Here is a 17,039-nt window from a genome sequence, read left to right as displayed (position 1 = left end):
AAAAACACGTCCATTGTGCGTTGGATGGACCATCAAAGGACTATGTACGATAGACGTTCAAAACGTGGCGAGTACGTCACGGTTAAATTTACTCTACGTAGCTGGAAATAGCCAGTAGCTGGTCTGTATGAAAAGAAACTCAGTCCTCTAAAAAGGACAGGGTTACTTTTGAGTAAAACTATTGTTATTGAATTCTCAATGGTGACGCAGTCCACATCTTTATTCTTTTAATCTTCAGTATGAGCGCAGTAGTACTCATTGTTTTCCTGACCGATGGCGGACTAGACGGTGACTAGAGATTTTGTGCCATATCTATATATTCCTTTACGAGATCAAATTCTCAAGAATCAATTGCGTGACAGAAAAAGTTCGGTATCAACATTTTCGTATCAAGTTATAACTTAGCCTTTTGCCATAATATTCCACTGGATTTGTAGTCGAAAGTTCAAAATATCGTTCAACGAACGTTTCTAAGAAGCTCCCTGATGGCTAGAAATTGATACAACAATTGCTTGCTGAACGTGAACGTGGTGCTTTAGTAGATGAACGCTTCTTTACCGCGCAAACGTAATACAATAACAACGTCACACCTAGATTGTCTGGCTGATGCCCTTCGTGTAATGATGTAAGGGCTTTGTGAGCGATTTTGTGCAATTTGCGGGGCAGCTTTTCTCGCGCCGAGATTATTGGATATTATGATATCTACCATTATATTTCAAGAGGCCCCGAAAAACGGACGGAGCGCTTCTGTAGGCCCTTAGAAATCCCTTACAAACAAGTGACCAGATTGGTTCCTGAAAACGAAGCGGTCACATGATTAAAAAATAATTTTCAAAACAACTGGCACCTAGATCTATTAACTGCAAAACTGCTACCAATATTACGATAGACCATAAAAAAAAAAAACAGCTTCGCGTTTACCAAAAATAGCTAGATTAATTGAAGCGACGCCGCTTGCCAGGCCCGCGTACAGTTTCATACTGATATCCTGGAACTCGCGCTATAAGCTGACATTATTTATATTATGAATTGATGTATGCAATAGAGCCCCGTACCGCTTAGTCGTATTCGCTCATAATGTATTTGACGCTAACCTTGAGTTCTGTGCGATTACCGCGCCGTATCAATAGCGCGCTATTGATAGACATCATATATATAGAGACAAGTTAGTCTCTAGCACGAAGCTGTTATGCCAAAACAGTTATCTAGCGAGATGTAAAGTAAACGTCTACTCCAGTGAGTTGGCAGGCCACGAACCAGCGAAAACGTATCTGTATGTTGTTTATTAACGGCGGCCAGTTCTTCAGCTATGGTATTAATATTCCAGCAGTTCTTCAAAAATTTCGAATGTCTATTGGCCCAGAAACATTTCATGCCAAATAGCTCACTATACCGTCAAGAAATTTTGTGCACAGCTGTTAAGAAGGTATATGAGAATAACCCTTTGATCAACATACCTGAAGAAACAACAATTACATATATGGGGTCCATTTCTACTAGGGGGAACGCTAGAGGGTTACGAGGCTAGGTTTAGCGCATATAGTAAGTACTCGTGAATATAAGTAGGTAATAACGTTCCTTGAATGAATACGGGCCACCTCCTAACCTATATTCCCTAAACCTCATTACATCATTGACTCTATTTCTCGGGGCACTGTATTTAACACTAACCGCCATAGGTAAACAAGGATAAAACAAATGTATAATCGCAGATCTTTTTGCCTAACTATTAAATCGTATATTACGATCTATTATATATTAAGCTTTTCAACTTGAAATTTTAGCCAAAGTCACACAGTCATAATACAAAGCCGGCCTTTTCTGTTATCTCGTGTCCTTTAGTTAAGCCATTGAACAAGCAATACGAAAGGCACGAATATCGAACAAATCTTAAGCGAAAGTCGCCTAGCCATTTCGCTGTATTCAGCTGTCGATGGCTAAGCTAAACGGCGTAAAAACGATGATGGTATCAAAGGTGTGAACGAAGACCTGTTCTTGCATTGCCTTGATGAAACTACCAGTAGTTATTAGCAGTCAGCAAAAAAAAACTTGTTGTTTTTGCCGCTGGCATCTGACCAGAACTTTCATTTTCGCCAAGGACCAAAGAAATTTATTTGCATCGAAAAAGTTCGTAGACAACTACTATACACTGGTTTTAGTAGTTCCCCAGATGTGCGCTACAACTCGTTTATACGGGGGCCTTACTTTCCTCTATCAACCGTTGCCCTGGTCGAGATTTTCGCAGATTGTAGAGTGTCACAGCAAACTGTTGTCGTCGCGACTACTGCCATAGGTTAAATTGTCTCTAGAGAGCTTTTACTCGAAGTACTGCCGATGGCAACGCTCCTGATGGGGCCAATGTCGGCCCCGACGATGGCGATGATGATGATGATGATGATCTGAGCGATATGACTGCAGAAAAGGAAGACTGGAATAAGAAAGGATAATGACTGCTATTAAGAAATGATTGATCGATCGATCGCTGGGCCACCCAAATGATTATATAGATAGAGAGTACTTGCATTTGTGGGTCAAGTTTGTAAAGGTATACAGTTAATGAGCGAATACGTAGTGACGGCTATTTGTTCAGTATATACAATGAATAGTAACAGATCACACGGAGTATGCGAAGTTCAGGACAACTAACTTTCAATCATGCGTTGGGTGCTTACGAGCTGCGAGAAATTCGCGGGCAACTCTGCCAATTTGGGAAATAAAAACAATAACAATGCATAAGATCCTGACGAGACAAGATATGGGCCCTACACCGTGGTCGTAACTGTAAGTATTTCATAAATATCCAGCTGACGTCTGTTGAGTATAGAAGCGCGAACATTTGCTAAGATGACTATTGCCAATAGCAAACGTTCCCTACGAAGCTTTGTTCTTCGTGTTTATCACGCTCATTGTCCTCTATAGAGACGATCGGTCAGTAAGAAAAATCGATACACGAATCTTCATATCGCTGTGTTTTTTTATCTTCTCCCATATCCGAATAGGTATACATACGTACATATACATCAATATGTGACGCAATCAAGTGCTAGACGAATTGCCAACTCAACGTATCGTTCAGCGTCTCCTAGTACTTCTTTTTCGTGGCAATAGATTTATGTATCCATATGTCTTTCCCGCCCATCCGTGGTTAGAGGATACAGCATAAGTGGCTGTTCAGCATAAATCTTTGACAAACAGAGAGGATTGAGAGCTTATTTTATTGGCAAATAGACTCGTGCAGCGATATCGACCGGTTTTTTCCACCGAATGATTACGTAATTTATTTAAAATTCTATACAATCATGGAAATTCTAACCAGAAACGTGTATAGAACGGAAAAGAACGTGCACTTTTCAGAACACACACACAAACAATGAGGCTTAATTCGAATATGGTTAAGGATCGTCCCTCTTTTCACAACATACGTTAGTTTCAAGGGGTCAACGGATTTCTGTGCATAATTAACCGATCACTGATTTCGGCAGAGAATTACGAGCAATGACGGAACATGGGATCACTTGCGAGAAAATTGCTGAAAATTTTTTTTTCGCTTCGAAGAGACTTATTTGTTATACCGTAATTTTATTCGGGTCGTAATTCGTTACGACGTTTACTCATCAGTTTTCTTGGCTGGTAATTCAATCTACCTACCGGCACTGGCTTAGCTATGACTGGAGGATTTTTTTTTTCTCCTGTTTCCTGTTCCATTTTATATATAGTTTCAATACAATATTATAGATTTTTTTTGTTTGCAAGAATTAAAGAGAACCAAACTTCCATTTGTCAAAGCCCGTTCTCTCATAGACCACCACTTACCCGACACGGTTTTTCTCGTAACTGCCCAATGGTATCACGGTTATAGTGAAAAGTGAATTTTCTTCTTGTGAAGCTATCCTATGTCGTTGTCCCTCAACGGAATACGAATTGTTTAAGCAATATTCTTCTATTTACTTATGTTTTAACATAAGATAATAGAGACGCAGGAACCGCCGTTAAAACCGCAACATAATTACGATGGATTAAATAGGTAAGTAATAAGAAGCTCTTTCCGTTCCCTATAAAAAGTTGATCTTTTTTTTTTTTTTGCAATCCTAGATTGATTTTGAGTTCTCGATCGCGTAGTTTGTAGCTCTGTGTGTATCCTGTTCTGTGTTTTTGCGAGGAGGAGAAATGCGGTCCAAGAGGCAGCGATTTAAGTAGTATTTGCCAGTTCACCTATTACGTTTATGCTTTACCTGATATGTTGCTCTAAGTTATCCTCGTAGGAACAATTAGTATTATGCATTATAGGAAACAATGCTTCCTCGGTAATGAAACATAACTAATTAGCTTAGTAAAGGAGCATTTCAGGACTGAATATGATAGGGGAAGGGAAACAAACTTACGCTGTTTTGCATGAAACCACTTCACCTGTAACTGCCATGAGCACCTAAGGTCAGTGACGGAAAATGATGATCCTTCGTTTATCCCGCACAAAGAGGAACGAGGGGAAAAATGGGTTGAATTTGTTTTCTAGTCGATACGTATGCTTCATGTACATATGTGGCGGAACGCATAACATAATATAATGACGAATTGGGCTGTTATATTGATGCAGTATGATAACAACATGGTACTTAAGTGACTTCTGCGAATGCTGGTAACGATTACTTTCTGATAGCAGAACTAACCGACATCTATTGTACAAATAAGGCTTCCGCGGCGCTGCATTTCTCTACATTCAATTCCCGCCTGACATCACTGAGCCAATCGGTTAGTGATGTATTCCCAAATAAGTTTCTGCAACAACAATTCTGGTATACTATATACCAATCTCACCGCAAGGCGAGCTTTCGTTGCTGTTATAGTTCTGCAAGATTAGCTCGGAGATCTTCGTACTCGGAACACACATAGAGGAAAAAGAAATTTGCAAGGGGGATGCTGTGTAGGCTAGTGCCTGCTAACCAAATCAAATACGCCGAATTTCACCGAGCAATACGTCGAGTTGAATTGTGGGGGTATTAGGAGATGTTCGAGTGAAAATTCCCCCATTGCAGTTGGAACGTTGAGGACGGCGACTAGGAGAAACTAAGAAGACGAGCTTATCTCTTTAAATCCGAATCCATCGGAATTTCCTGCAACACCTAAAGTTCAGTCCGATTAGAATCGTCGTTGATCAAGCGGACCACCGCGACAACTGCAACAAAATGTTTCACTTCTAGCCTGAAAACTTAGTAATATTGTGCGTGTGTATTTGTGTGACTACAATATCTCCAAGCGGATCTCGTCGTAATTAACCGATATTGTATAGGTGCTGGGTTGTTCGGCCTAACCCGCTTGCGCGTAAGTTCGATCTCGATAAGTTCCACTTCTCTCGTCGTGCGACCAATGTCAAAGTCGTCATTGATCGTTTAACTACTTGGTACTGTATCAGAACGCGCTATTTTGCTACGACCAAGTAAGTCTGTTCTGAATACTCTGTCAGCAGATACGTATTCGTGACCATCAGTGGGGTCTACGTCAGCGCCAATACTGGTGACGTCAGCGTCAATTTTCCTCTCGCTCTCGCCTTTCATTCGGAGTGGGGTAGAGCATTGCAACAAACAATATTTATTTGCTGCCACCATCAGCGTCACCGCGGCTCATACTCACGCGAGATGGTGGCGCACCGTACGATCTGCTTTCGTAGTAACGGCGACGACTGATCTTTATTGCTTATTACTGCGAGTTTGGTCTCAGTTCAAATAGGCCGCCCTTACTGCTGCCGCTGCTACTGCAACTTATATTTACTACATTATCGAACAGCCACCAAAGTAGCCGCTATAGCTGCTCCTGACTGACGCTGGCTGCAGTTAATCGTGCTGCAAGTTTCTGTTCGTCGCCTGTTCTCTTCTATTCACCGTCCACCGTTCGATGCCTGACATTCATCCATTTATGCCTGAGTGAGCGGCAACGCTTGGCTTTTAACTCTCGATGGGCAGCTGACGACGAATTTTCCAGCTACAGATGAACTGACGCGCGGATTTGTACGAGACAGACGGGCAATCGTTTGGACAGTTTGTCTGCGGAAATTGGTAATGGTGATGGCCATGTTTACTGTCCAGGGATCAGCACGCGCGCCGAGAGACTCATGAGAGAATATTTCCTCTTTAACAACGTCTAATGCAGTTGCTGCTGGCTGCTGCTGCTGCTGCAGCCGTTTGTGCCGCAACCCCTTCTAGCCTACTGCGGGTGCTTGTAGTCGCACTACTACAACGACGAATTACAAGAGAACGACTTGGTCAGTATCCGGTCCGTCCGCGCCTGTTGATACCTTTCGTTCTTCGGGATCCTGCTGTAAGGGTTACTCCGATCACTACAGCGAAGCAAATGCGGCAGGCTGTTTTGCTGCCATTACTGCAGCAGTGGGGTATTGGTCTGGCCATAACGAGCTCCGTTCTGGCAGCTCCGTTCTCGTCGGCGAGGCTGAACGTTCCGCCGTCTAAAGCGAACGTTAAAACTCTCGAAAGATCAGACGATGCAGAAGGCCGTTGAGTCGATCTTGGCGAAGTACTAGCGGTGATGATTGTGGCGCGGCCGCCGCCGCCGCCGCCGCCGCCGTCGCCGCTGCTGCGGTCGCTGCCGCAATCTCATAGAAACGTTGGGTTAGGTATTAGCAACAGCACTGGGATCGGACGATCATCATTACGAGAGAGTTGATCGGAAGCCTGCTGCTCACAGCGGCCGACGTTCTTCGTCTGAGAGAGAGGCCAAAAAGGCATGAACCAACGAGCGATCGACTGATGCAGCAGCTAAACAGACACAATCGTGGGTTGGCGACGGCCTGTGGAGGATCGGCCAATCGGCTAAACTAGTGAACGAGCAACGATTAATTCTCGATCGCGATCTTCTGTTTCCAGCCTCGAATCTGCCTGCGAGGTTGAATAGGCCTTATGCAAAAAGAATGGTTACTGTTACTAAGGGCGACACTAGCGGCAATCTAATGGTGCAATTACGCAGTGTTTTTAGTCTCTGCTGAAGAGGACGGGCAGCTTTGCCGACGATAACGATACAAAATAACTTGATAGCCTTATTGTAACTAACGTGTAACTTCACTAACTAAACGTACGAAACCGGCGTTGAAATCCTAATATTTTGTGTCAATGTGCCATTCCGTGTGTATAGTATTGTAGCGTACCATACCGTGTATTGCTGTGCTGTATTTGTGCTTCACCTCTGTACTTTACTTTACCTCAGAAGATTCTTGTTGTCCCTATTGTGACGTTGCAATTACGATCATCGGAGTGAGAACGAATATTCTGAATCGTACGTGATATAATGAAACTAATCAGAGTGAGTTATATTCTAAAATGTTCCACAATTTTTTTGTAGATCCAGCAAAGGTAGTTCGTTTTATAAAACTAGTTCAAATCATTGGTGTTCTTGAAAGCGATTTGTGTTTATTTTTATATATTTAAACATATTTCCACAAATACATATTTAAACATAATCCAGGTTGTTCAGTGTTTTTTTTTTTTTATTCGTTCCAAAAGTACTGAAGTCATTTAGTCCATATTTAGCTTTTTTGGACACTTATATTAACACTCTGTAACGCCTGCTTAACTGAAGAACACGGGTGTGGGGACGGATGAGTTCTTGAGGAATGTGCTTCTTTCTTCTATCCATGCAGGGTATTCTTCTATCGCGACATTTTGTTATCAGCGATTGATAAGGCTGCTAAGCATTTGACCAGATACATTGGTAAAAAAAAATCGTAGATTTTCTTCCCTTTTCATTTATCAAAATGTTTTTTTGACTCCTTTTTTTTTTTTTTCATTTCTCAAAATTTATTCATACACAAAAAAGGTCAATCCTGTCCGGACTGATACTTTTTAAATCTATATACCTTATTGCTTATAATATGTCTTTGCCGCTGACAGAAAAACAACAGCACACAGAAAAATGCCTATCCTTTTTAGCCAATGTATTCCGGGCCATATTGGTGTGATGACTTTTACCAGATTTATACACTGGCCATTACGAATTTTCTTACAGGCGATATTATGTAATATCGCCTGTAAGAAAACATTAATAGTACTACCAATAGGTAGGGAAATTATGATTAGTTACGTTGTTTGCGAGACAGCCGATGCTATGAACGAAAGTTAGTTCATCCGCGCCGTCAAAGTTCGTCGTACATAAGGTCTATCATACCGTTTGCTACGAAATAAAACGAAAACCTCTATTGTCCTTATGGCTGTGGGCCTATATGATCTAGCCGTTCATTTGCTTGTTGGTTCGTATAGGGAAAGATTGCAAGATCAACGTTCAGATACTGGGATAGTAATCTTTTCATGGTTCCTATATACGCATTTACCTTAAATATGTATGGAAACGCGACATCTAACACTAAAAACAACTCGTCGTAATGTTTCGTGACCGTTTTTTGATCCTATGACGGTTTGTGTCGTTTCGATAAGCATCATAGTTGTCTGTAAGATTGAAGATGAAATAATGCCTGCAATGAATAATGGAACAAATGAATTTGTGTTGATATAGAGAATCGAGAATATAGAACCTTAAATTAATCATGTTTCTATCCCCTTTTTTTTTTTGGTCTAATGACAGTCATGCATAAAGCGTATAAGCCAAGCTAATAGAGCTTGACATGAGTGAGACACGCTCTTCTACACGCGATAACCTAACGATCCACGTACCGATTCATCGATGCCATGTAGCAGTTTTTTTTTGCTACCGTAGAACGTGACGGATAACGGTGCAACGAGAGAGTTTAGAGTGAAAAATCGAAGACTCTATTCACGGTAATAATCGTATGTTAACGGTTGACAAAAAGCGGGTACGGCTTTCAAAGGTTGAAGTACATATTCCCTCTACACTCATAGCACTACCTAGAATGCTGTCCTTTCGATAGCGCATTCTCTTACATCCCCAACGGCGATCGCCGACCTCACGAACTTCGATACGTACGCTTACCCGCTAGTTAGCAATCTATAAATTCAGAATCGCTCCTTTTGGGCATATAACAACCAACTGTAAAATTATTTATCTGATAGAAAAACACTGTCATTTAATAGACCTGACCTTGTGTTGTCAATCGACCTTGGCACGCCATGTTTACCTCGATTCATGTGACACTTGCGATATTGAACTGTTGTAGCCTCTTTGCAACCTTCTTATAATCATCTACATTGTAGAAAAAAAGAACAAAATCTAATTTAAGAATAACATTGTTAAGTTATTATTATTATTTTATAAATATTAATTTATGGCCTGCTTATAATTCGTAGTTGAATTTTTTTGAGAGCCCGTTTTTGAAACAGCCTAGTATTTGAGACATGGATTGCGTTGTAATGAAATGATGGTCGTGTACAATGTAAAGCAAATTTGAAATGTATCTATGAAATGTTAGTGAAAATGTATATATGACAAGCCAACATGGCCGAGTTCTAATTAAATGAAAGGATATATTTTACGCATGAGCACGAATTCACTAGAGATTTGGTGTTTCAGTGTTAATTTTTTTTGTTAACCGACTCCTCTCTCTCTTCGCTCCAAAAAGCCAAGAGCTATAAACAATGTTTATCCGACAAAGTACGTTCGTCAATTTCCAACCCCGTGCACGTACGTTAGCCTGTACGTTTGACTACGTTTGAGTATGGACCATTGAACAAGTGTACCGTTCACCCTGCTTTTTTTTGTTCTAATTTATTGATGATTTTAGTTACTTTTTTTTAGAGATTTGTAATAAAAATAATATCTCTTGTTCTAGTTCAGGCGCCCTTTGCGTATATTGACTATTAAAATTTGTATGAATACTAGAAAATTCAGTTGACATTGCTAAGAGCCTTCTATTTACTCCCTTTCATTCTATTGATAATATCGCTCATCAAATATCAAAATATTGATAATATTATGTGGGGTGTATAGATATCTCTATTCAATGAAACACTTAGATTTTGCCATTTGTAGTGCGCAAATGAAATAAGGCAACTTACTTTGTTTTTTCGAAAAAAAAAAATAGCTCAACGGTAATGTCGCTGCTAATTATAATTACGATAATTTAAATTGAAAAAAGTAATATGACGGCAAAAAATGTAAATACTTAAAAAAATGGCTTTCTTATATTCGTATAGTAAGATTACTTAGAATAGGTGGCAAAAAAATGCCGTTCTCTCGTACGTGGCACCTCGTCGAGTTTAACGTACATACGTAAGTCAGAAAACAAAGAGCATAGGCCGTGTTGTAAGTTTCACCCATAATAATTTATGTTACTAACCACGCAAACTTTTCATTATTAGTTTTCCTCAACGAGTTATTCGGATCGTTGTTTTGTTCAGACAAAATGATGCGTGAAGTGATCCATCGTTGAAGGCCATGATCATTAAGTATCCTTCTTCAATTCGCTCTAACCATGATCAAGATGTTAATGAGTTTCCACTCCTTATTTATCTCTACGATTTCGCGCACTCGAGGATATTGCCATTTGTCACTCTATTACTTATCATTGTATTGCTAATAAAATACAAAATTAAGTTTGCTACTCTTACCAAAAGAAGCACCTACGTGTAGTTTTTACACGAAAATATATAATGTTATAACTGATGGGCTCACCTAATCCAGTATACTGCGAGGTCGCTCTCTTATCTACGTTTTACACGTTCTTCCATACCATTTTCTGCAAGTACTTACACAAGGTAAACGTTTGCGGACTGAATATGCTTATGCTTTACACCCTGGGTACGGTCTAATTATCTGTCTCTACTGAAATACCTCGGCAGCGATATTTATTATATTTCAACCGAACAGTTTCGTTGGCAACCTATTCTATTATATTGGGCTACTCCCGTATCTACCCTTCGTTTTATTTCTCGCGTGTACTCTGTGCCGTCACGCCGCTAAAATAAGCTCAGTTAACGTAAATGACCACGGAAAGAAATGAACGCGTATCGGAGATAAGATCGACTTACGAACGAGCAAATGTTCAGTCGGGGCAGATCCCACTAAGCAGAAACCGAGTGAATAGACCATTATCTTAGTCGGATCAGATCTACGAGTACATACGAATTCCTTAGAAAATAATAAATAGATTGTTCTAGGAACATTTTGCATTAAAACATTTATGGCAAGCGAGGCAGGGAAAAAAGAATGAATATATGATCTTTGATTTTTCTGGCTGAAACCAATTTCTACGCAACTATAAGTTGCGGGCGGATAATTTGAGAGTGGAAAAGAAAAACATTGGAAACATGTAGCTAGTTATTTGCAGCATATTTTATAAAAACCTTGTCGATGTGGCAACGGCGAATTTATATCCAGTGAGATCGTTGAAGCACAAAGTATCCCATACACACACGAGTAGAAATAGCCAAATTTTACTATCCAGATAATTACTATAACGGATCTTAGATAATGGCCATTGGATTAAGTGACAAGTAGGTAATGTTTAGCAACGTGTTCACAGACGTACTGAAAGTAAACAGCAAACGACAATGGTCCTATTCGACCATTTTGCGGGCATGAGCCCTCCTAGAGGAATAACAATAACAACTAGTTCCAATGTTGTTAAGTAATATTTTACTTTTTAGGACGCAAGGTGCCCGAAGGCTACGGACAGACCAATTGATGTTTCATATAAAAATCCCAGGCCGCAAAAACAAGACGTTCGTACATTGTTATGTGGTAGACTGTTGCATGCAATTATGAACGTTTTTTTTTTTAACCCGAAACAACTAATAAAGTTAAGAAGCATAGCATTTCATTTGTTAGGCTGCTGCTAGTAAATTATATCGATTACGCCTGTCTAAACTCAGCCTTCTATTGAGCTGCACAGCTTTGTTGCCCAGGAGTACCTTCATTATACGTAACAATAATATAAATCGATATTGTGCAAAGTCAACATATGGAACTTGTTGGAATAACATGGATAGACTTTGCTAAAGTTCTCATTTTATTTGTAAAAGTTTTTTGCAAGTTCTACATGGGTATACTTGGCTGGCCGTAAAAACGAACCGCTATTTACGTGGTCTAAAAATTCATATTAGAAAATATTTGTTTCTAGTCATGATTGTTATAGATTTTAGATACGCGCTTAAAAGAAAAACACGTGTTCCATTAGCAAAGACAATTAACGTATTGTTGATATTGCGTACGGAATCCAGATTTAATGGGTGAGAGTCCCACAGTATTGGGCGAGAGAACCTTGGCAGTTAAGTTGGATTTATATAATACATTAGTTTCTTTAAATAAAAAAATATGGCGTACGATTTATAAATTGGTGTGGTTCAGTTATTCGTCAACGGAAAAATCCTATGACGACAGCCGACACCGTTTCAAGTAACTCAGTCATCGGGACATACAATACATACATAGCATTGAATCCCCAGAGTAGTAAGTGGTCACGTTACATCTTCATTACCTTAATGGGCATTTATTTATTGGGTTTTTGAGTTACAATTTTTTCAATTTATATATATATATGTTTCTATATATGTGTATAGGAACAGAATTCTTCCAGTAGTGTGAAAAGATGAACGACGTGAAATCACTCTAATTGATGACAGTTACCATTTAACTACATGATGTAGCTGTCTTCATTGTAATTAATATTAATAGTTTTTTAGTTGAATACAAGTTTTTCCCTAACAAAAATTTACGCTGCTTATTAATCTAGGAGATGAATCTTGGTATGAAACCCTTCTAAAGGCTCTTTTTTTAGATGATGTTGATGTCCCAAAACAAAAAAAAAAAACTATTTTGTTTAAACCGATTACTAATAAATGTATGTATATATATATAAGATTACTAATAAATATATATAAGAAAATTATAAATATTGAAGTTGATTTGGTCTAATATGATATAAATCACTGTACGTTGCCATTCCTGATATTGGCTATACAGAATAACTTACTACGAAAAATATTTTTGATACGGAGAGAGCTAAGTCATATCTCCATTGATTGAATAATAAATCTTTAGAAAATCCTGAGAAGGAGAGAGAGAAGATACTCGGGGAAACCTATACGTTTTCATGCGTGGTTTACTAGAATTTTGAACAAACGCTTATGGAATCGGCTCCGTTTCGGATGTCCAGGTCAAACGCTTACTAACCTAGAAAAATATAATCAAAGTCCAGAATAATGACAACAGGCTATGCATTCAAAAGTAACTAAAAAATATAAGAAGGAAGTTATAAACTGAACAAGCGAGCGTCCTACCACTGATATAACGAACCTATTTGAGCTTATGTGTCTAGAATATAGATGGGGTTTGCTCGTTTTTCGAGTTAGTGCTTGTTTCCTTTACTGTGTATTGCTATCCCCGACGAAAGCGAAGAAATTTCGGTTGAAAATTTCATTGAAAAACTTCGGGCCACATGTTGCCTCCGCGTACGCATGCTATAAAACCCACTCCCGCATTTGCAGATCTCGCAGAGACGAACACGTGAGAAGCAGAAATTGCTTTGCGCACCGAAGAATGAGTAACTGAATAATAAATAATTAAACAAACTAAATATTATCTGTATGTGACCGGACATATCTCATAAAGGAGTTTTGTTGAAAATTATATATATATATATATATATAAAATTGTTGTATGTAATCGTAATACAATCTCAATACTGATTCAAGCAAGCCCTACATTGCTTGTAGCGATGATAGAGTTGACTATATATAAATAAAAAAATGTAACACAAAATCAATATATACAAAAAAAAATAGTGTCTACTATGTAAAAATGGTTACCGTATAAGATAAACTAGTGACGACGCATAAATATTGTCAAAACGGGACTTCGCAATATAGCAATAGCAATGAAAATGCTTGGGAATAAATATATGATTTATTATATTCGATTGCTACCGCCGTAGGATTAGGCCGCGCTACCTACGTATGTGTCCCAACGAACAGTCGAGGGTAGCCCGAACTTCGAGCCAATTCGTCTCCCCACAAGTCGTTCCACTCGACTGGTGACATGACATTCGTTAATCTCTAGCGTGCACGGCTGACCTTTCTCTGCAACCAATGGCCTTTGTTATGGCAGGTGACGAACACACGGCCACCTCGGTAACCCTCACACCGAGTAACTACTATCTGATCTGGCCTGTGAATGTATGCCGGGGATAATATGGAAGCGCCTTTGTATCCGCTGCACGGTTTTAAGAATGCTTACATACCCACCTGCCTTTCCAGAATCAAAGAGCCTAGGACCGCACGACACACAACAGCGCTGTCTTCCTTTAATCCGAAATAGAAGGACGTATCTTTTTTGGAACATCTGCTCCCGCGTCGACTCGCTTGTTTTCCTGACATCGGACACTTCAAACCCCAGAAAGGGTACCAGCAGTAGCTACGCATCCGAATCAGATATTTTGTTGCGTGCCGTGCTAGTGCATAGAATCTTGCTACTTTAGCGCTGCACTGCTTAACTTGAACACGACTCTGCACACTATAATAGGCACAGAAGCTTGACCTACAATGCACGTAGCCTGACTGAGGCGATGGGTCGGGTTCAATGAGAAATGTATTTGGTAGTCATGTGAAACCTAGGAATGAGCCGTGAAATCAGGCGCCAACGTTGCAGTAACATGATTCTGGAAGCCATCGCACTAGCGTGATGTTTTCACGTCTTCGATGAAAGTCGTGGACTCGAGCAGCGATCCGATGTGCTCCAGCACAAACCGCTTACTTTAATTAGACGCGTATCGGCCCACCCATCAGGCCTAATTTCTCTACGTGCTTCCTGTGAAAACCGCTGCAGTAGACGAGCTTTGAACTCATCCCAGGTCGCCTTGCTGCTCACAGCAGCTTTGAACCAGTATCGAGCTGAACCTGGTAGAGATGTGCCCAACCGTGAACACTCGCTTTGCCTCCAAAATCCTAATCTGCTCAGGCCTCAAGTAGTCAAGAAATGATAGCTTCAGCAACAACGCAGCTCCCTTTACCTCCTTTGTTGAACGTTTCACCGCTATTTTTTTAAAGCTTGATTCGATCGGCCTTTTGGCAACTCAGTTCCTTCCCTTTTCGCTGGCACCGATTCTAGTGAAGATCCACTAGTACATACAACTGCGATTCATTTGTCATACAGCCTGTATAGAAACTGTGATGAAGATACATAGAATTTAATATATGACTGGTATGACGCGCCTTAGCAAAATTATTTATTACTTATAGAAGCATTTTCGCCTCTGCTCTTAGCCTCTACGTTTAAAATTACATATTTTTAAGGGGAAATAATATGAACTACATGAAAATGCCGTCCGGTCCGATCCGATCCGATCCGGTCCGAACAATGATATTACAACAGTTAAGAGTATCGTTGAGGTAACAATTATACACACTTGTATAATCAATGCGTAACATTTTGATTTCAACGAACTAGTTAGTGCATGAAAAACTCGGTTCTGTATTGGCATCTAAATCCACGCTATAACCCAACGATCGTTCGAGGAACATCTAAAGAAAATGTACAGCTCTTTTGGGGCGGTCGAGGTTGATCTCTTCATTAAGAAAGAGTGTCTATCATTCCAGGAGTACCAAAGATTCTCTAATGTAAAAAGATTAGGAGACCGTTCGGGCAACCGTGAGGTTTCCTTCGAATTTCACAAAAAGCTAGTCGCAGACTGTTAAAGGATGCAGGACCATCTGTTTGCTAAAAAGCCAATCGAATGCGCTACTAGCGACAGCGCATATAATAATAGTAATATCATGCACTTCCGGTTTGCCGTTGCGTTGTTGCATCCGGTAAAGTCATTTCCTGTAAACGACTGAAAATTTTTTTTATAAGCCAAAAGGGTACAATGAACGATTGGTTTCATCAAAAAAAAAAAAAAAAAAGCTATCGTGTGTTTTTGTGAGTCAGACTTCAGGTTACGGCATAAATTCGATCTCAATAGATGAGATGTATTATCTCGAAACTATTGCGTTTAGATTCGGGTTAACCTGAGCGTTGCTCATATTTATCTACTAAAATTTCAGCAAGTGGTTCCGTTACATTCATGATAAATTTGACCTATCGCCTGCGTGTTCACGTAACAGGCTCTAGCGACTAGCAAGCCTCATATGATTTTATTTAATGGAAACTCGAATATAAACCGGTTGGGAAAACGTGCTTGCTTTGTTACTGTTTTAATCCGATCTTATCTGCACGCCTGTACTAAAGGATGGTAGGTCACTGAGGGCGCTATCCACGAGCCACTACGACTATTTTGATCACACTGAACTTCTGTATACCTCTGTTTATTTGTTAGAATCCACTGAAAAAAAATAGGGCTGTCCTATTCTGATGGAAATACATTCGATTATGCCATTTATTTATTTTAAGTTTTTATATATTTTATCAAGCTTTATTATGTACTTGTTGATGAATTGAATAGGCCTAGACTAGAAGAATTATTTCGATGCTTTTTTGCGACGCCGGGCGGTTTAATTGATTTTGAAGATATGGAACGCCGTCCAGTGGTGAACACGCACATAAACACCCGTCAAATACAAACTTATATGCCTAAATCATTTAATTAAAACACTTTCTAAGAACTCTTCAGTGCCAATTAAATGTCTTCAGCTGTGAACTCGTACGAGATATCATCGACTTAAGAAAAATGCCGCTTTTAAAAAACGACCGAAAAATCGTTTCATACGTAATTACTCAGACACATACATTAGCCGCCTGAATGTTTTGATATATATCTTGTGTTTCAGGCAATTCTGCCCCTATGCGCCCAGATAATTTCATACTACAGAGTATAAACTTCTTCACAATTCGCTTAAAGTGCGAGCAAGCAAAACAAGCGAGTGAGGGCAGAATAAGGGCTCTTCCTTAAGCCTTATATCGAGCGCGAAACACAGATATATATGTTCTATCTAGTTAAATACGCTTACTGTATATAATTTAGAGTTGTGTCAAATTGACCGCTCCGCTTAAGACACTAAGTAGTAGTAATTATAATTTGACAATAGATATTCAGCTCGGGTACTGTCGTTCGGAGTTTTTAAACCCGTCTCAAACAATCTACGCATTGTAAAGTCTCAATCTGATTATCGCAAACAGTAGCATTTATATAT

At 39.6% G+C, this 17,039-nt stretch overlaps 1 protein-coding gene and 1 long non-coding RNA gene across 7 annotated transcripts in view; one reads left to right on the top strand and one right to left on the bottom strand.

Annotated features, from left to right (window-relative positions):
* Positions 1-17,039, top strand: part of LOC111246589 (scavenger receptor class B member 1-like) — a 61,076-nt gene that overhangs the window by 24,953 nt on the left and 19,084 nt on the right. For 2 of the 6 annotated variants that reach the window (XM_022796459.2, XM_022796452.2), the window contains exon 1: positions 6,768-7,308. The exons of the other annotated variants lie outside the window; for them this stretch is intronic. In XM_022796459.2, the coding sequence (XP_022652194.1) occupies positions 7,294-7,308 (15 nt within the window). In that variant the 5' untranslated portion in view covers positions 6,768-7,293. Of the gene's footprint in view, positions 1-6,767; positions 7,309-17,039 lie in introns of those variants that run through there. 6 annotated transcript variants of the gene reach the window in all.
* On the bottom strand, positions 7,776-10,781 carry LOC147759022 (uncharacterized). The gene is made up of 3 exons (XR_015322056.1): positions 10,588-10,781; positions 9,058-9,159; positions 7,776-8,473 (listed from the first exon to the last, which is right to left on the bottom strand). It is a non-coding gene; the product is annotated as an uncharacterized LOC147759022 (long non-coding RNA).

This window comes from Varroa destructor, unplaced genomic scaffold (genome assembly GCF_002443255.2).
Source record: "Varroa destructor unplaced genomic scaffold, Vdes_3.0 BEIS01000001.1, whole genome shotgun sequence".
Lineage (NCBI taxonomy): Eukaryota > Metazoa > Arthropoda > Arachnida > Mesostigmata > Varroidae > Varroa > Varroa destructor.
The sequence above is the reverse complement of the archived record's forward strand: the minus strand, read 5'-3'. Positions and strand labels throughout refer to the sequence as shown.